We start from the raw sequence: 23,696 nt of genomic DNA on the forward strand, positions 1-23,696 counted from the left end.
GCATCAAAATGCAAAAAGCAGCTGCGGCAATGAATGGGTACAAACTTGAGGACACAGATTTTTTTTACGAGAGGACTTATCAAGTACTGAAAAAAATTGTACTGAAAAAAATTGGCACAGCGCAAAGGAAGCAACATATTACGTGCTTTCTTGAAGACTGCGTGCACCGCACGCAACTAGGAAAAACTTCTGCGAGATATTACCCATAATCATTGACATTAAACAAGAAGTATAGAAAACACGAAGCCGTGAACGCTGTATTCATTCTTCAAGCAAATCATTATTTTCATCATGTACATAACTTGAAAGAAGCAAATATGTGTGTATACAATTCATAACAATATTTCAACAAATACATTGTGAGCGGAAATGTTTGCATCCATGACTAACATGGTGTGTACAAGTCCCACATCATGCAAAATTGCCGTTAAAATGAAAACAGTTTCGCAAAAAGTGGCACAAATCATCCAAAGGCTGCCTAGTACGTAATAACGCATTACAGATATATATTATTTGGTGTAACATAACATTGGTTATACTACCTAAATGACCAGTAGAAAAATATATCCTTTTTAATGGTATAAGTGTTAACCTGGCAATTAAACTAACGAAATGACTGCTAACTCGAGCTGAAGCTCCTACATGATCTTAAAACTTTTTTTTCTCTCCAATGTATTCTGTGCCAGTGCACCACATCGACTGCAACCATTCAATGTGCGCTAAAGGCAAGGAACAAAAACCAAGAAGTAATAAATTTGTATGCTGTTTTTTTCTTCTTATGCCCAGTGCACAAACAACATGGCTCCCCCATTGTGTGCTGTCTGACGTCGAGGTCAAGAGAGCAACTTCAACACAGCAATCATCGCCACATCAACTGCAGGTACAAAAGTGGCGTATTACGTTGACTGCGATAATTATCACCTCCTCGATATATGTAGTCCATTTATGAGGTTGACTTTGGTGACAGTTTTAAATTGAGCCATTTTAGTGAAGTAAGACAATAGATTCGGATACTATGCACGCATACTGGCAGACTCGTGCGTCTTGTGTAGCACCTTTACTTTAACAATTTTGGCTGACGTATAGTTTTGTTTTGAAGAAACAATTAAAGTGTGGGAAGATAAAGTTGGCTTTTTGACTCACAACAGGCAAACCGCTCTCTCTCTCTCATGTTTAGCGGCATTTAGGACTTTTGTGTTGTTGTTAAGGAACTAGAGAGTTTTGAAAGTATTTACTTTTTTATATTGCTTGACAGGGTGAATGAAATGAAAAGTAATATAGACCTCTAATAACAATTTGCTGAAATTTGCAACTGGAAAGTATCGTATAGAGTACAATAATTGCGGTAGTGTACTGTATCTATCTCAAATACTTGTTGCCCCAGTATCTTGTATCGTATCATGATACAATTACAAAATATCTTTGCCCAGCCCTGCATATAGCTCTTCATATATTGCTTAACAATTTTATCCAAGGGCCAAGACTCAAATCCACTGGAACACCAGCACAAGTCCTACAGTACAGCTGGAAACTACTTCGACAACCACAAAGCTCCAGACAGACCTGGTGAGAATTGGGAACATGACGCATTGTAAAGAACCGTGCAGCGATAAATAGTAACAGGAATTAGATTGTAGTTTGTGTGGCCTACGTAGCAATGGACGGCACGATAATGCACACAACACAAAAAGGCACATGCACTGACGGGCAAATGCGCAACAGATATTGCTCCGTTCGTGTATATCTGGTCTTTTTTTTAGTGCATCAAAGGCAGAAAGCAGCTGCGTCAAAGAAAGGGTACAAACTTGAGGACACAGAGTTTTCCATAGGAGAGGACATATCGGGTACATAAAAAAATGGCACAGCGCAAATGAAGCGACATATTACGTGCTTTCTTCAAGATGGCGTGTACCGCACGCAACTAGGAAAAACTTCTGCGAGATATTACGATAGTGATTGACATTAAACAAGAAGCATAGAAAACACGAAGCCGTGAACGCTGTATTCATTCTTCAAGCAAATCATTTTTTTTCATCATGTACATATCTTGAAAGAAGCAAATATGTGTGTATACAATTCATAACAATATTTCAACAAATACATTGTGAGCGGAAATGTTTGCATCTATGACTAACATGGCGCGTACAAGTCCCACATCATGAAAAATTGCCGTTAAAATGAAAACAGTTGCGCAAAAAGTGGCACAAATCATCCAAAGGCTGCCTAGTACGTAATCACGCGTTACAGATATATTTTATTCGGTGTAACACAACTTTGGTTATACTTCCTAAATGACCAGTAGAGAAATAAATCCTTTTTATTTGTATAAGTGTTTAACTGGTACCTAAACTAACGAAATGACTGCTAACTCGAGCTGAAGCTCCTACATGATCCTAAAACTTTTTTTCTCTCCAATGTATTCTGTGCCAGTGCACCACACTGCAACCATTCAATGTGAGCTAAAGGGAAGGAACAAAAACGAAGAAGTAATCAATGCGTGCGCTGCTGTTTTTTTTTCTTACGCCCAGTGCACAAACATGGCTCCCCCATTGTGTGCTGTATGACGTCGAGCTCAAGAGAGCAACTTCAACACAGCAATCATCGCCACATCAACTGCAGGTACAAAAGTGGCTAATTACGTTGGTTGCGATAATTATCGTGACCTCGATTTGAGTAATGCATTAGTGAGATTGACTTTGGTGACAGTTTTACATTCAGCCATTTTCGTGAAGTAAGACAATCGAAGCGGAGACTTATCGGGTACGTAAGAAAATTGGCATAGCGCAAAGCGACATATTACGTGCTGTATTCAAGACAGCGTGCACCGCGCGCAACCAGGAAAAACTTCTGCGAGATATTAATCATAATAATTGGCAATAAACAAGAAGGATCGAAAATATGAAGCCGTGAACGCTGTATTCATTCTTCAAGCAAATCATTTTTTTCATCATGTACAAACCCTAAATGAAGCTAATTTATGTGTATGCAATTCATAACAATATTTCAGCAAAAGCTTTGTGAGCGAAAATGTTTCCATCCAGGACAAACATGGTGCGTACAAGTCCCACATCTTGCAAAATTGCCGCTAAAACGAAAGCCGTTAAGCAAAAAGTGGCACAAATCATCCAAAGGCTGCGTAGTACGTAATTACAAATTACGGATATATTTTATTCAGTGTAACATAATTTTGGTTATACTACCTTATTGACCAGTAGAAAAATAAATCCTTTTTAATGGTATAAGTGTTTAACTGGTACCTAAATTAACTAAATGACTGCTAACTCGAGCTGAAGCTTTTATACGATCTTAAAACGTTTTTCTCTCCAATATATTCTGTGCCAGTGCACCACATCGATTGCAACCATTCATTGTGAGCTAAAAGGAAGGAACAAAAACAAAGAAGTAATCAATTTCTGTGCTGCTGTTTTTTTCTTACACCCAGTGCACAAACATGGCTCCCCCATTGTGTGCTGTATGACGTCGAGCTCAAGAGAGCAACTTCAACACAGCAATCATCGCTACATCAACTGCAGGTACAAAAGTGGCTAATTACGTTGGTTGCGATAATTATCGTCACCTCGATTTATGTAATGCATTAGTGAGATTGACTTTGGTGAGATAGTTTTAGATTCAGCCATTTTCGTGAAGTAAGACAATCGAAGTGGATACTATGCACGTATACTGGCACACTCGTGCGTCTTGTGTAGCCCCTTCAGATTATACAATTTTGGCCCACGTATAGTTTTGTTTTGAATAAACAATTTTTTGACACACAACAGGTAACCCTCTCTCTGTCTCATGTTTAGCGGCATTTAACACTTTTGTGTTGTAGTTAAGCAAGAGAGTTTTGAAAGTAATTACTTTCTTGTTTTTAAATTGCTTGACAGGGTGGATGAAATGAAAAATAATATAGACCTATGATAAGAAATTTGCGAATGTATCGATGTTTCTTAAGGTGCAACTGGAAAGAATCGTATCAGGTACAACAATTGCGGTAGTGTCCTGTATCTATTTCAAATATTTGTTGGCCCAGTATCTGGTATCGTATCATGATACAATTACAAAATATCTTTGCCCAGCCCTGCATATAGCTCTTCATATATTGCTTAACAATTTTATCCAAGTGCCAAGACTCAAATCCACTGGAACACCAGCACAAGTCCTACAGTACAGCTGGAAACTACTTCGACGACCACTAAAACTCCAGACAAACCTGGTGAGAATTGGGAACATGACGCATTGTAAAGAACCGTGGAGCGATAAATAGTAACAGGAATTAAATTGCAGTTTGTGTGGCCTACGCAGCAATGGACGGCACGATAATTCGCACAACACCAAGAGGCGCATGCACTGACGGGCACATGCTCTACACATAGTCCTCCGTGTGTGTATATCTGTTCTTTTTTTGTGCATCAAAAGGCAGAAAGCAGCTATGTCAAAGAACGGGTACAAACTTGAGGACACACATTTTTACACAGGAGAGGACTTAGCGGGTACATAGAAAAAAGGGCACAGTGCAAATGAAGCGACATATTACGTGCTTTCTTCAAGACGGCATGCACCGCGCGCAAGTAGGAAAAACTTCTGCTAGAGTTTAGCCTTAATGATTGACATTAAGCAAGAAGCACAGAAACATGAAGCCGTGAACGCTGTATTCATTCTTCAAGCAAATCATTTTTTTATCATGTACATATCTTAAAAGAAGCTAATATGTTTGTATACAATTCATAACAATATTTCAACAAATACATTGTGAGCGAATATGTTTGCATCCATGACTAACATGGCGCGTACGCGTCCCACATCATGGAAAATTGCTGTTAAAACAAAAACAGTTGCGCAAAAAGTGGCACAAATCATCCAAAGGCTACGTAGTACGTAATAATTCATTACACATATATTTTATTCGGTGTAACATCATTTTGGTTATACTACCTAAATGACCAGTAGAAAAATAAATCCTTCTTTAATGCTAATTAGTGTTTTACTGGTACCTAAACTAACGAAGTGACTGCTAACTCGAGCTGAAGCAACTACATGCTCCTAAACTGTTTTTCTCTCCAATGTGTTCTGTGCCAGTGCACCACATCGACTGCAACCATTCAATGTGAGCTAAAGGGAAGGAACAAAAACCAAGAAGTAATCAATTTGTGTGCTGCTGTTCTTTTTTCTTACACCCAGTGCACAAACGTGGCTCCCCCATTGTGTGCTGTATGACGTCGAGCTCAAGAGAGCAACTTCAACACAGCAATCATCGCCACATCAACTGCAGGTACAAAAGTGGCTAATTACGTTGGTTGCGATAATTATCGTCACCTCGATTTATGTAATGCATTAGTGAGATTGACTTTGGTGACATAGTTTTACATTCAGCCATTTTCGTGAAGTAAGACAATCGAAGCGGATACTACGCACGTATACTGGCACACTCGTACGTCTTGTGTAGCACCTTTGGTTCATAAATTAGCCGACGCATAGTTTTGTTTTGAAGAAACAATTAAGGTGTGTGAAGATAATGGGGACTTTTTGACACACAGCAGGTAACCCTCTCTCTGTCTCATGTTTAGCGGCATTTAACACTTTTGTGTTGTAGTTAAGCAACTAGAGAGTTTTGAAAGTACTTTTTTTTCTTTTTATATTGCTTGACAGGGTGAATAAAATGAAAAATAAGATATACCTATAATAAGAAATTTGCGAATGTATCGATGTTTCTTAAGGTGCAACCGGAAAGTATCGTATCGGGTACAATAATTGCGGTAGTGTCCTGTATGTATCTCAAATACTTGTTGCCCCAGTATCTTGTATCGTATCATGATACAATTACAAAATAGATTTGCCCAGCCCTGCACATAGCTCTTCATATATTGCTTAACAATTTTATCCAAGGGCCTCGACTCAAATCCACTGGAACACCAGCACAAGTCCTACAGCACAGCTGGAAACTACTTCGACGACCACTAAAACTCCAGACAAACCTGGTGAGAATTGGGAACATGACGCATTGTAAAGAACCGTGCAGCGATAAATAGTAACAGGAATTAAATTGAAGTTTGTGTGGCATACGTAGCAATGGACGGCACGAGAATGCGCACAACACCAAGAGGCGCATGCACTGACGGGCACATGCTCTACACATAGTCCTCCGTTTGTGTATATCTGTTCTTTTTTTGTGCATCAAAAGGCAGAAAGCCGCTATGTCAAAGAACGGGTACAAACTTGAGGCCACAGGTATTTCCATAGGAGAGGACTTATCGGGTACGTAAAAAAATTGGCACAGCGCTAAGGAAGCGACATATTACGTGCTTTATTCAAGACAGCGTGCACCGCGCGCAACCAGGAAAAACTTCTGCGAGATATTAATCATAATAATTGACATTAAACAAGAAGGATCGAAAATATGAAGCCGTGAACGCTGTATTCATTCTTCAAGCAGATAATTTTTTTCATCATGTACAAACCCTAAAAGAAGGTAAATATATGTGTATGCAATTCATAACAATATTTCAACAAATACATTGTCAGCGAAAATATTTGCATCCATGACTAACATGGCGCGTACACGTCCCACATAATGCAAAATTACCGTTAAAACGAAAAAAGTTGCGCAAAAAGTGGCACAAATCATCCAAAGGCTGCGTAGTACGTAATAATTCATTACACATATATTTTATTCGGTGTAACATCATTTTGGTTATACTACCTAAATGACCAGTAGAAAAATAAATCCTTCTTTAATGCTAATTAGTGTTTTACTGGTACCTAAACTAACGAAGTGACTTGCTAACTCGAGCTGAAGCAACTACATGCTCCTAAACTTTTTTTCTTCCCAATTCTGTGCCAGTGCACCACATCGACTTCAACCATTCAATTTCAGCTAAAGGGAAGGAACAAAAACCAAGAAGTAATCAATTTGTGTGCTGTTCTTTTTTTTCTTACACCCAGTGCACAAACATGGCTCCCCCATTGTGTGCTGTATGACGTCGAGCTCAAGAGAGCAACTTCAACACAGCAATCATCGCCACATCAACTGCAGGTACAAAAGTGGCTAATTACGTTGGTTGCGATAATTATCGTCACCTCCTCGATTTATCTGCTGCATTAGTGAGGTTGACTTTGGTGACATAGTTTTAGATTGAGCCATTTTCGTGAAGTAAGACCAATAGAAACGGATACTATTCACTTATACTGGCACACTCGTACGTGTTGTGTAGCACCTTGAGTTTCAGAATTTTGTCCGACGTTTAGCCATTGGCATAGGAGAGGGAACACCGAATTTGTTTTGAAGAAACAATTAAGATGTGTAACGTAAATGGGACTTCTTGACAAACAAAAGGTTACCCTCTCTCTCTCTCTTCCTCATGTTTTGCGGCATTTAACACTTTTGTGTTGTAGTTAAGCCACTATGGCATTTTGAAAGTAATTACTTTTTTTTATTTTCACATTTCTCGACAGGATGAATGTTTTTATTTATGTTTTATATAAAGGAGAACATGCCGTATCTGTTCATAAGCGATAAAAAGTATGTTGAATGCATCAGTCTTTTCGGTGAAGTCCTATTCAGGTTGTACCATCCCGCCATACCACGTGGTAATGCGATCTGTCTCGCCCCTGCTACTGGAATGACAATGCGTCCAATGGCGAGAGGCGCAATGTGCCAGTCGGAATCGGATCGCGGTAGGGAAGTGCGACGGCAGCTTTACGTTACGCTTTTACGACATACAAGCGTTTAGGCACATTCACACTAGCGGGAAAAACGTGTGCGGCATCCGCAGGTGGCAGTACGCGCCATCATCGGCATGGCAACACTTGCGGGCGTCTTCGCCGCCGCGGCAAGCAGGTGATTCGCATTGAGCATGATTCACTGCGGCTGGGATCACCGATGCTGAGAGAAGGGGTTATATTTCCCGGCAGCGTTTGCCCTCGCGAATGAATCGGCCGCTCCTCACCGGCCGCCCCGATCGGCGGCAAGCGATCTGCCGCGAGAGATAGCTCCAGGATCCATTCGCTCCGCGGCAGTAAAAAGATGCCACTCGTCTGTTTTCGCGGCATGCTTTCTACCGCCTGCGGCAAGCCGCCTCGCGTTTTCGCCCCTAGTGTGGATAAACGTTTACACGGCTGCTGCACTTCGCTGTGATGCGTTTGTTATCGGATAAATTGAATGCTAAAATTGCGTGATCCTTTTCGATGGGCATGACCTTTCATGAAGTTCTTATTAACAGCGGAGTTATTGAAGGCCGTGGTTGAGCCATTATGAGCGTTGATCAGTAGTGAAAGCAGAGCGTAGGAGGGCAGAGAGAAAGAAAGAAAGAAATAAATACAACGAAATGAACTTTCTTGGCGAGGCGGGATTCGAGCGTGGGTAACCACGGTCCGAAGGCGGCCGTCATAACCACTGAGCTATGCACCCACGCTTGCAGAACATCCATTTATCGGAACCATAAGGTTGCAGAGTACCGGCGATTATAACACAACCTGATACGTGCACAACCTGATACGCGCAGGTTGTGTTATTCACGGGAAAGAGGAAATGAGAGCGAAAAAGAGAAAGGAGAAAGAGAAACGAAAAGAGACAGAAAGAGAAGCAATATAACCTTTCTTGGCGAGGCGGGATTTGAGCCCGGGTACTAACTGTCCGAAGGTGAGCGTCGTACCCACTGCGCTATGCCCCCCTTTTTTATTTATTGTCTGCGCTATGCCCCCACGCTTGCAGAGCTCCGCTATTTCATCAGATTTGGCAAGCGTAGAACTGGCTTAGTTTTTAAATTTTCATGGCTCTAGGGGCCCGAAGACATTATATAATCGGACGGAAACATTCAATCTACTTCGTAATCGTAGGGCCAGTATTATTCCTGGATAGTTTAGTTACGAGCAAAGTATATGGGACAACTTGTCGAACGCATTGAGTAGTCACGCAATGAGTTTTTATCAACAGTCCGCAAAATATCGTTACGAAGGCACAACAACTGCAGCTCCCAGGAATATTTTTTTTTGATTCTGCGGTCTAAGGTGCCAAAACCACGAACTCATTGGGAGGCACGCCGCAGCGAGATACTCCCGATTAATTTGACCACTTAGCATTCTTCAACGTGCATCTCAATCTAAGCACACAAGCGTTTATACATTTCGCCCTCATGCAATAATGGCTGCGTGGCGAAGTCGAGCACGCTACCTCGAGCTTCCCAGCACAACGCCATAGCATAGGGGCTACCGCCGCGGATTAGAAGGTCATTCCTGAAACGTGTTGGCAAGTGGGCAACTATCAATTCGACTAAAGAATCTATATCTCAATGTATGACTTGTTCAACAATTTTACATGGTGTGCTTGCAAGGAATATAGGCCGGTATTTAAGATTGCCATGAGCGTAACCAGACTTGATCTTGAGAACCACCTTTCTTGCTTTCCCGTCAAACGGCGGAATGGAACCCAACAAAGACTACGCGAAAATGACTGCCCGAAATATAGTCGAATAAGCCGTCGCACTTTTTAAAAACATTTATTTCATCCACTCGCCATGGTGGCATAGTTGCTAACCCGAGGGAGCGGGATCAAATCCCGGCAGCGGCACCCGGCAGCGGCAGCCGCATTTCGATGGAGGCGAAATGCCGAAACACCCATGTACCATGCACTGAGTGTACGTTAAAGAACCCCAGGGGGCTAAAATGTTTCCCGCGTTCCCCGCTACTGCGTGCCTCATAATTATGTCGAGGTTTCTGCACGTAAAAGCGACAGAAAAAATGTTTCAGTACGCAGCTCGTAGGCGCCCACTCTGCGTTGAGAGTCGGAGCGTATCAGCGTCCCTCGGCGTAACCGAACGAACGAGCAGAGCTAAGGATGAAACAGCGAACGCGGAGTACAGCGGGGGATGAAATACGGCGAGAGCGAAGAGAGCGCGAGAAATAAAGTGAAGGTAGAAGGTGTGGCAAAAGCGTGAGAAAAAAAGCGTAGTGCCACGCAAGACGGGCTGCTTCCTCTTCACAATCTCTCTCTCTCTGCGGCAGCGACCGCTACGAGATGGCGCCATAGTAGCGCGCCATCATCTATTAACCGATGGCATGCGGCGAGCGCGTCCAACGATATCATAAATGTCCAACAATATCAGCGGAGGTCTGTCTGCGGTGGCTGCTGTGAATCGCGCCAACGCGTTGCCCACGCGCTGCCTCTCGCGATCTCCCGATTAGAGAGCCAGTCGAGCCGTTTGCAACGTGCCGCACGAGACGGATTGTCCGCGCCAGCCAATATATCACGAAATAAAACACGCATAGAGCTGCACGCAAATTTACTATTAGGGAGTATGATAATCGTCCGTGAATTTTTTGTTCAGTTCATCCACACCTGCACAAGAAGCAACACTCAGAGTCTATCAACCGAGTGATGCCATCATCATTCCCATCAGTATGTTGCAGCATTCGCATGCACGACTAAATAGAGGAACATCTGTTGCCACCAATAATTTACTAAAATTTACGCGGGTTCTCATTTAGCAGAGTGGGTAAGGTACGACACGGGGTGCCCGAATTATAGCATATTTGTCTTTCCGTTGCGCCCTTATTCATAAGTTAAATAGCTTTGTCTTTAAGAAGGCGCTAGCCTCATGAATTAAGGAACAATGCGTGTATTCGGAATCTTCACAAATGGTATTTACGAGATAATGTCATGATACGGCAGGAGCACAAACATGAAGCAGTGTGTTGGTCTAATTTTTTGTAAGAATATATCGAATGGCTTTCTCTTTTTTCTCTATCATAATGAAATACGAAATTAAAAAAGATGTTATCTGTAAAATAATTTCATCAATGTGTTTAAATTTGTTGCTTAAATTCAATTGCATCAACAAAAGTTGACATGGCTTCCGCAGGTGACAGGCAAGAACTGTCGCGTAAACTGAAATCTGTAGCACGGAATTCGAGGCACGTCGTTTATTCGTTCGCACGTGTATAATAGAACACTAGGTTATTATACGGCAGAAAACATTTTTGTTACGCTACTATAACGTGAATGTTCAACTGATAATTTTAATTATTAGTACATCTTCACCTGCTACAGAAACTATTGGCGCAACCGTTGTCTCGAGCGACTTTTAAGACCAATTATCAAAATTTCAAGGACTTCAGTGACAATGAGATCTCAAAGGCGCCTGCAACAAACTTCTGTTTTCGCGGCAACATCCTGGCTATAATAATTACGAGTGTCATCCTTCCTTCTACCTTCAGGTGTCTAGACATCAAGACTTCGAGGACTGCGTACTCGTTGACGCCGAACTCAAATGAGGAGTATACAAGAGCATCTACGCAGGGGAATTCGTCACACAAACTGAAGGTACGGGCATAACGTATGTAGGCAGTCGCAGTTCGAGCTGTGCTTTTAAGTAAATTTGCTACCGCCTGCTTTCTACATACCGCTTTATTATCCGCTCCATAAAAAAAAAATTTCAGGACTAATGAGCTGCCTATACCATACGTGATCCTTGGAGATATATATGCTCACAGCTCTCTTTGGCGGTACTCTCGCTTAGAAACGAGGAGATATTTAATTATTTTGCTTTTTTTTTCACTGGGTCCTGCCTGCTAAATAAGAAGGAACTAGCCTTTTGCCATACTGCTTACAAGACAGACTCTTCCATAGATTTCAGCATAGCATCTACAACGGTAATTCGCGTACTTCCAAAGGAATGTTATTAAAGGGGCCCTGACCCACTTCTTATCGAAAGAAAGGTATTTGAAGTGAAAATAGCGTAATTCTTTGCTGCAACAAGTACGTTACGTTACGTTTTTACGACATAACAGAAGCAGAGGAGGTTGGAATCCCAGTGGCAGTAAATGAGTGCACGGAGCGAAAAGCTCCCTTGACAATAATTACGGACTCACAGACCGCATGTAGAAATTACTGAAGGGGTAGAATAGGTGAGAAGGCATACCAAATTCTGACCACAGGTTAAACAGACCCGCCAATTGAATACGCCCACAATATAATCTGAGCCGCAGGGCATGGGGATATCACAGCTAACCTATTTGCGGACGAAACGGCTTGAGGCTTCACAAATAACCGAGCATGCAGCGATGGACACTGCAGTAGAGGTGCCAAAACCCATAGATCGTAATTACGCTACATTTCTGAATCATTGCATGGCGAATAGAAGGTATACACCACCACATAAGAATCTTTCAGCAATGGAGTCTGCAGCGCTACACAGTCTCCAGGCAAATATACCTACTTACACACGCTATATGTATTTTACCCCACCACATACAGAGATATATGCCCGTGGTGTGGGACCACACCAACTTTGTTCCACATCAAGTGGGAGTCTACATCACACAATGAAGAACATCACAACATAACAATACCTAAGGAAAAAATTGGAGGACGCTTAAGCTTCGACTTTAAGAGCAGAACGCGATAGCGTTATCGGGACCTGTTAGCATCGCATCGTTCGCATACGACAAGTAGGCCTCATTCACCCCAACACTGAGCGTGGGAAAGCCAGACCAAGCTTACACCTATCCCCTTAAAGTCAGCGTCACTTTTAAATTGAATTACATGCTGGAAAGACGTTTTTCCAGGGACACCATAAGTCCTACTATAAGGGACACTATATGAAGGCCCTAGAACTTTCTTTCATTTTTCATTTTTTCATTTGTCGCGACGCGTGCAGGTCTGGTATAGAAATGCTGGAAAAAGGGTTTGTGTTTGAGTTTCCTCGCAGCAGAATTAGGTTTTCTCGTACATTTAAATTACAATCCGACGCCGATTGGTAAACAATCTGACGGCGAATCCGACGCCGAATTGTACCATTTTCCTGACAGATTTCACTGTGAGAAATTCAATTTTTGCTTACGAAAACCTGCACCACGTGGAGGGCCTGCGTGGTCGATGTGGTTGGATGATTTTCTCCGCCACGCGAGCACACGCCGGTTGCCGACGCCCGATTTTTTGCGACAAGGGGCCCTAAACGCTATCGCATTAAAATGGGAGCCACTGCTGTCCACCCCGGCCCTTGAAGACCAGCTTAGGCAGGTCCAAAAAAGGGCAGAGAGAATGGCAAGGGCCAGCGGGGCCCTGGACCAGGGACGCCGACCATTTGCGCCGCCATACCTTCGGGGGCAACACAATTTCTATGTGTACAAATAAGGTTTATTCTCTTTCACACACACACACGCGCGCACACGCACACGCACACACACACACATACATACATACATACATACATACATACATACATACATACATACATACATACATACATACATGCATACACACAGTGCAGGCGATTTTTTTAATTTCTTGAGTAATTCTGGCTCAATCAAACTTCTAGCTTCATTTATGGCTTTATTTAGACTCTCTGGAGCTTGCAATAAAACAGAAAATTATGGTTGACGCGAGTGCCTGTTTGAAAGATCGGAGTCAGGCACTTAACAAGCGCCGAGTATAGATGCTGCTATTGCATAAAATAAAATACTAACATTTATTTTCTTTTTTACAGCACACATCTACGTACTAGCAGAAGTTGTAATCTGCGTTACAAAGGTGTACTTCATACGCAAGGTCGCAGCTTCCCTTTGAGGATGCATTTGGAGGGTAAGTTTTTGTTCTGTCGTTTAGTTTATCGTAAGCGCTAATGGTAAAGTAAAATGAAAATTTGCATGATGGTGGGCGATGCACTTAAGCTTAATGTTCACGTGCGTTTTTTTGTCCAAATGTTTTGAGCAGTTTTTGTAAATAAGTACCAAATTTCGGCTAGAACTTTACGTTTCGATATACCTTTGCTCAGTAATGAATAACAGGGTAACTACTACAATTGGTACCGGAAAAACCGGAATATAGGTCGAACTTTTTTTCAAAAAAGCATTGCGAAAAGTCGACCCTCGTCTTATATACCGGACATTGGCGGAAAAACTACGGAAGTCTTGCAACAATGAGCCGATGAAGTAAACAGCCGCCTTCGCCATCGCATTTAGGCTGCTTTTTCACATTTTGTTTCAAAATGAGTGGAAGCCGTCAAATTCACCGTCGCCTTCAAGAAAAAGGCGATGTAATGTAATGGCTTCAACTGAGAGACATGCACAACGTCAGTGGGGACACGTGGGTCCACAGGTGGGATCTCGTAGTTAACATCTCTAAGCTGACGCAATATACGTGCTAGCGACATAGCCAGTGTTCCCTTTCCCCCGCTCTGCTCTGTCGAGGCGCGTTCGTAACGTGGCATCGCAGCCAATGGCATCGCAGCCAATGGCAAAGTGAGTTTAGGTGCCGTTTCGCTGGTGTACCAACGACCTACGCCGGCTTTTTCACGCAATAGGCCATTTGACGCTTTCGCAGCAAAAATGTAATGTCTTAGCCTTCCGCCAAAGCAATGCTCAATGGTAAAGCCGAGCTTCTTTTGCCTAATCCTCCACCCCCCTCAGGCCTCTCCCGCAGTTGGGTAGATCGGTGCCTTGCGGACGCTGTAGAATTTTGTTAAGCGATGCAGTATTACTAAGGGCGACCTCTGTTCGAAGCAAACCAAATATCACGACATAATAGCCTCCCCATTCGCGAATACACCTATGGTACATAATCCCTGTTTAACTGGTTTTTATTGACTACTGCTATGCTACGAACGTGAAAAACATTTATTCAAATTTAAAGCACGTTTAGATGCCACGTACGGGGAAGGAGTAGCCATCTCTTTATGTAAAAACTGCATTTCATTTTCTAAACGCAGATGTAACTACGTGTAGGATATTGCCATTTTGCTGCTGAATCCTGGACTTTCACGCAATCTCAAAGAATTCGAAGCACGCTTCAAGGCTGCTTCCCGGAGTCTGTGACCACAGACAGGTTTAGATCAATTTAGTTTCAACTTTCTCGAAAGCGGATGAGAAGAATATGAGTAACCTACTTCTGTACAATTGCAGGTTCACATGACTTCATATCGAGATTGAATATTTTGAGTAATCGCTTTCGAGTGAATTGTGACAAAGAAGCATTAAGGTGCAATAAATTGTACAAGGGGTTTAGGAGGATATATATGATTTTAATGCACCCTTAGGGACCCTAAAGGCGCACAAGCTTCTTCGTGTTCAGTGGGCACTTCATGGTCACTTGGCAGTGAGGCGTTAAGTCTCCTCACGAACAGGCGTCTGCTATGACCCTAACTGTTGTGCTCTTGTACCGTTCAGTTCGGGCTTTCGGGCTGAAAGTTGCTGAAATTTCTACCACTGTAGGAGCATTAACTATTAGCACACCTGGCAACGGGTATGATACCCCTTAGGTCTGACTAATCGGGTAGTCTGCATGATTCGTTGTGCGTTTTCTACCTCTTGTGTTTTATTGCTTTTTCTCAATATATGCTTCTCTGCTGAAAGCATTCCCGAAGGCAGTTTCATTCAAAGGAACTTGCATTTTGTATCTCGTCTACTATTCAGAAATTTCGGATACATTCTTTAAAAACCCTCTAGGCCGATACCCGCAGCCCTCTCAGACCCTCATATATATATAAATATATGACCGACGACTGAAATATGCTCAAAACTACAAGATATACTCTGTAATTGTCGAATAGTAGTAAAGGTAGGTGGGAAAGTACCGTCAATGTACTGGATTACTTTCGCAGTTACTTATTCACTGATTAATTTATCAGTTACTTTCGTGGGGGTGTAATTAGCAGCGGTAATGCATTACATATTTACAGAAGTAATTGCAATCGGTTGCTCCTTTTCTGTGATGTCCAGGAATTAGACATTGCCCCTTCGAAATGCGCTGAACTTACCGCAATACGCCAGCGTTACTCAATGGGCAACATAAAAAACACACATTTCTAAATAATGGCCGAGTTTCAACAAGTTTCAATTAGCAATGTCGATAAGGTACTTGCTTCTGATAACATATGCATTCGTGGCACGTTGCTGCTTTAAAGCACTGTTTTGCTTATGCAGAGTAGCACATTCGTTTGCACAGATTCGTTGCCTATACCCACCAGACTTGTACGCGTTCATACCCACGAATTTTGGGCAGTGTCCCTTCGGCAATCTGTCGCAGGTGATTTTTTTAGAATTAATAAAACCTTTGTGGAAACACCCGGCATGTTATAGGCTTCCTAAAGAAAAAAGGGAAACCCGACCGGTTTCCTTTCTAGCTTCATTCTACAATACGGGTGGACATCAATTTATTTTTCTTTCATGAACTTTTCTTGACCTTGCAGGCTTCCGCTATGCTGATTTGCTATTATAGGCGTTTGTAGCTCGCAACTTATTTGTTTTCAAGCAGTTTGTGTTCACAATGCGAACGCTATATTTAAAAATCAAATAGAAAATCACCACGCGTGACTTTATCCGTGTGTTCACGCCTTGATTGGATTCCGCGCAGGGGCGTCATATGGAACACGGAAATCGCATGAAGACGGCTCGTGGAGTGACTTCTGGAGCGGACTATTCGCCCGTGGCATTTTCAGTTCCTGTATGTTATAAAAAGATAGAAAAGAAAATTACACCGGAACCTCTTTCTGTCGTTATTAAATGCTTGTTTCGGACTGGCGTTTTTGGTTCTTACTTTTTTTTTGTTCGCGTTAACTTAGACGATATGCGTAATTCCGCAAACTGGCTTTCGCACGCACCTCACCCAGGTGGCTCACCTATGGCTAGTGACCACTCTTGAGGATAAGGAATGCATTCTCAAACGTTGCATGGCGATCAGGAATGCAGGACAGTAGGAATGACAGCGCCATTCCACAGTCGCGCTGTTCATTTCCTTTCTTGCTTGTCATCATTTAGTAGGAATGCGGCAGGCGTCGACTAGAATCTAAAAGAAGAAAAGAAGTCAGTGATGATTTAGCAGTGAATGCGAGGGAAGTAAGTTAGTATTATTACGGTGCACCTCCTTGCCCTCCCGGATCCATGATTTAAACCACGTTCACCACATTGCAAAGTAGTGTTATCCATATTGGAGAGATTGTAACTGTGCTAGAAACAGGGACATAGGAGGACGAAAAAGACACCACGTCCCTGTTTGTAGCGCAGTTAAAATCTTTCAAATATGAACTTTGACCAACTATAGCCCAACTTGGTGCACTATTTCCGTGTATCTGTCGTTTCTCTAATTCAAATAAGAACTGCAGATAATTCCCCCTGTGTTGTCCTTGGTGTCGTTGTTGGCTTCTTATGACATGGCTAATCAAAATCGGGCCCCTCGGTTTCCTTTCTTCTTGTTATACTATATAAATATAATGATCATCATCAGCTTTATTATGTCCACTGCAGGACGCCAATCGATCGCCAATTGCCCCTGCCTTGTGCAAGCTGATACGAACTTTCGCCTCCATATTTTCAAACTTCATATACGCACTCTTGTTAAAGGCCGGACCCGAAATAAAAGAACGAAATACATGGACGTTCCCGTTACTTTTGTACTTCAATGCATAAAAGAGCATTTTCTTAAAAATAGCAACTGGAACGGCAGTGCATTTTTCTCGCAAGATTGATGGCGCATATCTCCAAACTACTACTCATCGCATAGAGATCTTCACAGATGGAGAGGTTGACCCAATATGCAAGAACTTCGATAAAAATTCCGTGGCAAACCATCCTCTGGGAATGCGAGGGCCTTCGCCCACCCAGAGAGCTTCTGCCAGCTCCCTCAGGACCGACATGGGAGACCCTAATACGATCACCCGAAGAAAAACTACGAAACGCAATCATTGCCTGGGCGGAAGAGGTCGCCGCAGACAAGATGTCATCTGCTAAGTCCCGAAATTTCTCGTGAATAAAGTAGTTTCCTCCTCCTCCGAACTGGTGTCATTCTGTAAATTCATTCCAAGTGGATACGCCTTGCAAACTCACCGGCTACAATTCGTAAATTGCAATATGTGCGGTACAGTAATTATTTCAAAAGGTAATGGTGGATTTTTAAATTAGTTGAATAGGTCTCTCTGAACAGGTCCAGCTCAAGGACTAGAATTGTTATCTGCAGCAGGCTATTTATTAACAATTCCATAAAACTGAAATTTATCGCCCTGCATATTCCTGACCAAGGAATGTACAACCTATATCTTGTATTCGTGAACAAAGCAAAGACCGATCTAACGGAGGTCCTCCGTCGTGCCCACCGTAAAGCCAGCTTGGAGATTATCCAGTCTGACGCTAAGACATGCCGCTTATCCAGCGCACTCAACGGCATTGAGGATGACGTCGTTCGTGGTGTCGAGGACGCCTATTTCCCGAACAACCTGTATGTAAAAAACACCTTAATAAATGTTTACCACCACAAACTATACGACGAGAGCAGCGTCTACGGCAGATCAGACGAGGATGCCGCTTGTGGAATTGACTAGCAAGGATTTGTAGTCGAGCTTGTGGTAGATAAAGGCGTGTCACGTGTAAATATTGGACTACGCCACAAAAGTAGAAAAGTGTATATATATATATATATATATATATATATATATATATATATATATATATATATATACCTTTGTTGTGCTATCTCATTGAGTTCGATATCTAGGAGCCGACCTATATTCGTGTTGGGCCTATATTCGAGTATCTACAGTAGCATAATCATCATTGCCGTGTTGTCATGGCTGTTGTTCATGGCCCTCATTTTTCTGTGCTAGTAATCTGCCTTACAGTGAAGGTGACGCAAATAGAGATTTGCAGGAATACTTTACGAGACTAAATTAATTTAGTGTTTCTCCTTAATCTACCTTTAAGGTTTTACTTTCAGTAACCGAAGACGATACTTGTAACTCATGATTTCATGTTTGTTTTTTTCGCCTAAGTTACTGGAGTTATCACGTTCTGGCTCTCGCGGTAGGCACGACGACCGCGGACTGTTTCTTTCCGCATCGGCACTGCTTTCAGAACTGACTGCCTTAGTAGCTAGGACACTTCGATTATACGGTAGCGCTTTCGGCGAAATCGAAAGGGACATTTATACAAGGAGCACTGGTGTCAGCTTTCCCGAAAACAATATTTACTACTGCAGGGAAATTTTCGCAAGTTGGCCGAGGATACTGTTGCGAAATGGGGCTGCTAGCGAAAGGATGAATAAGCAAGGTCTTGACGAGGCAGTCTACATGAGTATTTTAAGCGTTTCTGTAATATTTACTGCGAGCCCGCAAGTATAAACGGGCGAGTGAGTATTCACCGGCGCTTTCTCTTTGACGTTTCTCTGATGCGCAGGCGTAGCATCATTTTTCTCTCAACTAATCAGTCAAGAACCGTATTCAGTCACTTGAGTGTTTTTATATAGTTCAACACTGAGCATCATTATTCACCTTGGCATTTACATATCTGTGTCCGCTTGTGAGCCACCTAGGCAGCGCGATTTACGCCATACATTCACAGCAAGCCTTCCTTTATGCCCTTGAACAATCGTATTTTTACATCCTTTATTTTGCATGTTTTCCGATCCGGGTGAATGTATTGGTGTGAACGTGATGTACAGGGTGTCCCAACTATCATACACTAAGATTTAAAGACATGTAAATGCCGCGTAGCTGGACCTAACCAAGGTAATGTTGTTTGTCGTCGCTTGGAGGTACTCAGATTATTTTTTGCAATCGGCCTAAATACATAATTGGTCCTAATTATCTATAAAGTGCTCCAATATTATACTTAGATGAAAAGAGTGTCAATGAGAAAAAAGTAGAGCAACATGAAATACTCCCGATACAGCTTTCTGCTGCTCAATACGTGCTACATAAAAGTGTTCGTCGGAGCGTCAAAGAAGCCCGCGAATGCACGCAAAGTTGCCGCGCGACTCACCGCTCGAGGCACGCTCCAAGACGTGCTTAGGTTGTAGGTTATCCGATGGCAGATTTGGCTGGTCGCTTTCGAGCGCTATAGAACGCTCTCGCGGTATGGTTTACATTCGGCTGGTCGAAATGGAGCGCTCGGTGCCCATCCGCCTGGTTAACTCGGAGCGCCGCACTCCAGCTCAGAGCGCTCGGAGGCGCTCTCGACCTGGGAATGCGATCGAGATCCTAAAGAAACTCCACCTGGCTACACCGATTGCTCTGGGAGCAGCCAGCGCATCAGGTTGGGACAAGCCTTTGTCTGTGGCTCCGACATCTCGAGGGGTCTCCACATCGCTGTGAAGGAAGTGCTATAGAAAGGCTTTCAACTTTTACATGATTCGTTTGTATGTCACTCAGCTATACTGTAAACTGCAAGAAAGTATTCAGTATTTCATATATCTAGGTATTAGCCAAGTCGTAAAAAACTTCGAAGGGAACTATCCAGTCGTGCTGTCAGTAAAGCGATGGCATCGAAGTGTAAAGCTGCTATTTCCTTGTGTGTGATTCCAGCATGAGTGGCAGTGATGACAATGGTGGCGGTGGGAGGACGACAACGGAGGTGACGGTTGAATGATGACTACAGAGATGGTGAAGGCGTGATAAAGACGGTGAGACGACGGCGGAATTGACGGCGATAGATTGACCACTACGGAATGGAGATAACAGAATGACGACGTTGAAATTACGATGACGGCGCCGCGACGTAGACAACGATAGCAAGATGTTTTTTATTCTTTTTTTTTGCTTCTTTAAATTTTTCGCCACCCGGCTCCCATGCTGCTGTAGGGTTTGAATTCGGATGCGTAGGTTATGTATATTTTACGAACCGCGCATAACCGGCGACAACGCACAAAGAAAAAATACGAGGACGTCTATTTTGCGTGTTATTTGCGGTTATGCGCTGTTCGTAAAATATCCCATGCTGCATCGGCTTTACCGGCGTCAATGTTCGCGCTACCCGTTCGACTAACGCGCGGGTCGAGAGGACGCATCTCGACAGATCGGTGCCGCAACCCACCGCCCCGTTTGAAAGGGGACTCTCATAGCGTCCGTCCGTCCGTCCGTCCGTCCGTCCGCCCATCCATCCGTCCGCCCATCCATCCCATCCATCCATCCATCCATCCATCCATCCATCCATCCATCCATCCATCCATCCATCCATCCGTCCGTCCGTCCGTCCGTCCGTCCGTCCGTCCGTCCGTCACGTCATTCCGCGGTGCTCCGAGGCAAGGTACCCCAAGGACAAAAACCGGGGGAAAGTTGGCAATGCAAACTTTCGCTTCAAAACATTGATTGTGGGAGCAAAGCGAAGAAATCGCACAAAGGGCAAGCTGACGGCAAACAATGAAACAAGAAAACTCTTGACGCAGTCTTCCGTTTATATTGCCTCTGATATCCGTCCCTGGTGCACATCATCTATGCTCCGCTTTGAATAATAAACGGATACTTCACCATTAACAACGAGCACTTACACAGTAATAATACGTTACCTCACAGTGGCCAAGTGCTTTTGTTTTGTCACTGTTACTTCATCCAAAAGAAGAAAAAAATGAAAGCCGTGTCAACCAAAGTTATCGCGAAAGAAGACAAGGTCGACGTACATATGTGTAATGAAACTGGGGCATTAACGATGATGCTTACATGTATATTTTTGCATTACTTGCACTATTTTCTTTGCCTAATTGTCAGGCCCTAAATTTTTTCGCGGGCCATTTTTTTCTTTTATTCATATCGAGTTACAGCGAGCTGTTTATGGCTACTGTTCCGTGCATTTTGGTGTTCGTCAACAAGAACTATCGTCATCAGCAATGGCTCGAGCGTCGTCGTCTTCTTCCACAGCTGGCTCGTTGGCGCATCTCGACCCAACTACAGTGTACTAGAAGGACACTGTAACCCTACACCCTGTTACAGTGTTCTAGGACACTACAACCCAACTGCGCGAACGTTCTCGTGCTACTGGTCACGCGTTCGTCGTCGTCGTCTTCTTCCACAGCTGGCTCCGTTGCCGCTCATCATTACACCCGAGAATTGCACTTCTCTTCTGTCGTCGTAATGGGGAGGTTGTGTTAAAAATTATTTATGGGGGTATGAGCCATTGCTCAAGAGGGTATGAACCATTCATTGTCTTACATGACGGAAAGCATTCAATAACTTCGCTGTAAACGGATGGCGCCATCGTGAACGTCAAGGTCTGCAATACACATTACAGCTTGCACAAATCCTAAGGTCTCACCGCGCAGTATGGTCACTGGATAAGGTGCGGATTACAGATGGGTATTAAAGTGGATTCAGACCTCAAAGTGAGGACGGTGAAGGGGAGAAATAAGTCGTCGCGATGAGCAAGCATGTCAGATGGCGTATACGCCACAGTTGAGTCTGGCACGGCAGCACACGACAAGGTCGCAAGCACCGACGTCTCCGAAGGTAGATCATCATCAACGAAGACTCTGCGAACACCGAGGTCAGCGCCGACCGATGGTGAATCATATATTGGCGAAAGCGCCACTTGCGCGCGAGAACAAGCGATTATGGTCCTTCGACGTGACAGGGAGTCCCACCCGAGGATGAGATCATGAGAACAGGGGGGCAACCCAAAAAACTCTATGATGTACAAAACGTCTTGGATGATTACATATTGGTGCCTACAGCTGTAGGGTGAATGCGTTGCGCGCTAGCAGTGCTGAGTGCCATGCCAGATAGAGAGGTCGTGACTTTTTTCAGCTTGCGGCAGATGCATAAGCGGCGGTCCCTGTATCGACAAGCGCTTGTGCGGATGTTGCCTCAACATGGACGTCAGTGACATTCTGCGGTGAAAACTGAGGGCTTAAAAAGTTGAATGGGCTTGAAGTTCTTGCTTCCGGAACTGCGCTTATCAGTTTCCCTCGGCAGTAGGCGGCCGAACGCATATGTAAAAGCGACCGTCGATGCGGAGGAGAAGAGCGACTGTCTGAACGGCAGTCGCGATCGAAGGATCGCGGCGGTGAGTCAGCGGCATCTCTGAAGCGTATCTGTGCGGTGTGTTGCGGCGTGTAGGGAAACTGGGCCGGTATTTTGTAGCGGGATCGAATCCCGGCCGCGGCGGCCGCATTTCGATGGAGGCGAAATTGAAAAACGCCCGTCTGCTTGCGTTGTAGAGCACGTTAACGAACCCCAGGTGGTCAAAATTAATACGGAGCCCTCCACTACGGCGTGCCTCATAATCAGAACTGGTTTTGGCGCGTAAAACACCAGAAAGAAGATTTTGTAGCGATGCATTTCTGGTGCTAATGCCTTTTCGCGCTTATCGCGCTTTGTCAGTGGTCAGAGCGGCGGTCCGCTCGCGTTATCAACGGGATCAGCCGGCCGTGAGCGGTGGATGATAAGATTAGTATAGAATGAGTCATGAGGCATCGCTACAAAACACCGGCCCTGGACGAAAGCGCCATGGTTCCAGGACGTGTTGCGACGACAAAAGCGCACAACGTGACCAGCAATGCCACAGGCGAAGCAAATAGGCCTGTTGTCTGGCGTGCGCGACGTGTCGGCTTGATAAAGAAGCTGGGGTTAAAGTCCCTATATAAGAAAGTACCGCCATCCTTTGATAAACGCCGCTTCTCTCTCTCCTGTATCTCCGATTGGACGATGATAGAGCGCGCTTTTCACTTCTTTATATTTTCTTTTTTTCCGCCTCAGAGCCATGTTGAAAGTCCTCTGCGCAGCCGCAGTCGCCGGCGGCGGCGGCGGCGGCGGCGCGCGCCCGGCCTGAAAGCTTCAACGTGGACTTTCTAGGTGCGCCACCGTCGACTTGGCTTTCGCAAGCAAAAAGTAAAGAAAAAAAAGCAAGCGCTTTAGGAGAGGAGGCGGCGGCGGAAAGAGTAGATGGCGGTACTTTTCTTATATAGGGACTTTAGCTGGGTGACTGACGTGGAACGGGAGAGCAAGGGG

At 43.8% G+C, this 23,696-nt stretch overlaps 1 protein-coding gene across 3 annotated transcripts; it reads left to right on the forward strand.

The window, feature by feature from the left end:
- Positions 1–439: 439 nt before the first annotated feature.
- Positions 440–16,495, forward strand: LOC125940895 (uncharacterized). Of its 3 annotated transcripts, XM_049657550.1 has the most exons (10): positions 440–880; positions 1,476–1,566; positions 2,529–2,619; positions 4,125–4,216; positions 5,182–5,272; positions 5,887–5,978; positions 6,943–7,033; positions 11,212–11,317; positions 13,482–13,576; positions 16,346–16,495. In XM_049657550.1, the coding sequence occupies exons 1-9, from the start codon at positions 671–673 to the stop codon at positions 13,497–13,499; spliced, it is 882 nt and encodes a 293-aa protein (XP_049513507.1). In that variant the 5' UTR covers positions 440–670; the 3' UTR covers positions 13,500–13,576; positions 16,346–16,495. The 3 variants fall into 3 exon arrangements, 2 of the variants coding, with proteins under 2 accessions (XP_049513507.1, XP_049513508.1); XM_049657551.1 differs by lacking the exon at positions 5,887–5,978; XR_007464067.1 differs by lacking the exons at positions 1,476–1,566; positions 5,887–5,978 and having other exon boundaries at positions 440–832; positions 2,572–2,619.
- The last annotated feature ends 7,201 nt before the right edge of the window (positions 16,496–23,696 follow it).

This window comes from Dermacentor silvarum, chromosome 10, assembly GCF_013339745.2.
Source record: "Dermacentor silvarum isolate Dsil-2018 chromosome 10, BIME_Dsil_1.4, whole genome shotgun sequence".
NCBI classification, from domain to species: domain Eukaryota; kingdom Metazoa; phylum Arthropoda; class Arachnida; order Ixodida; family Ixodidae; genus Dermacentor; species Dermacentor silvarum.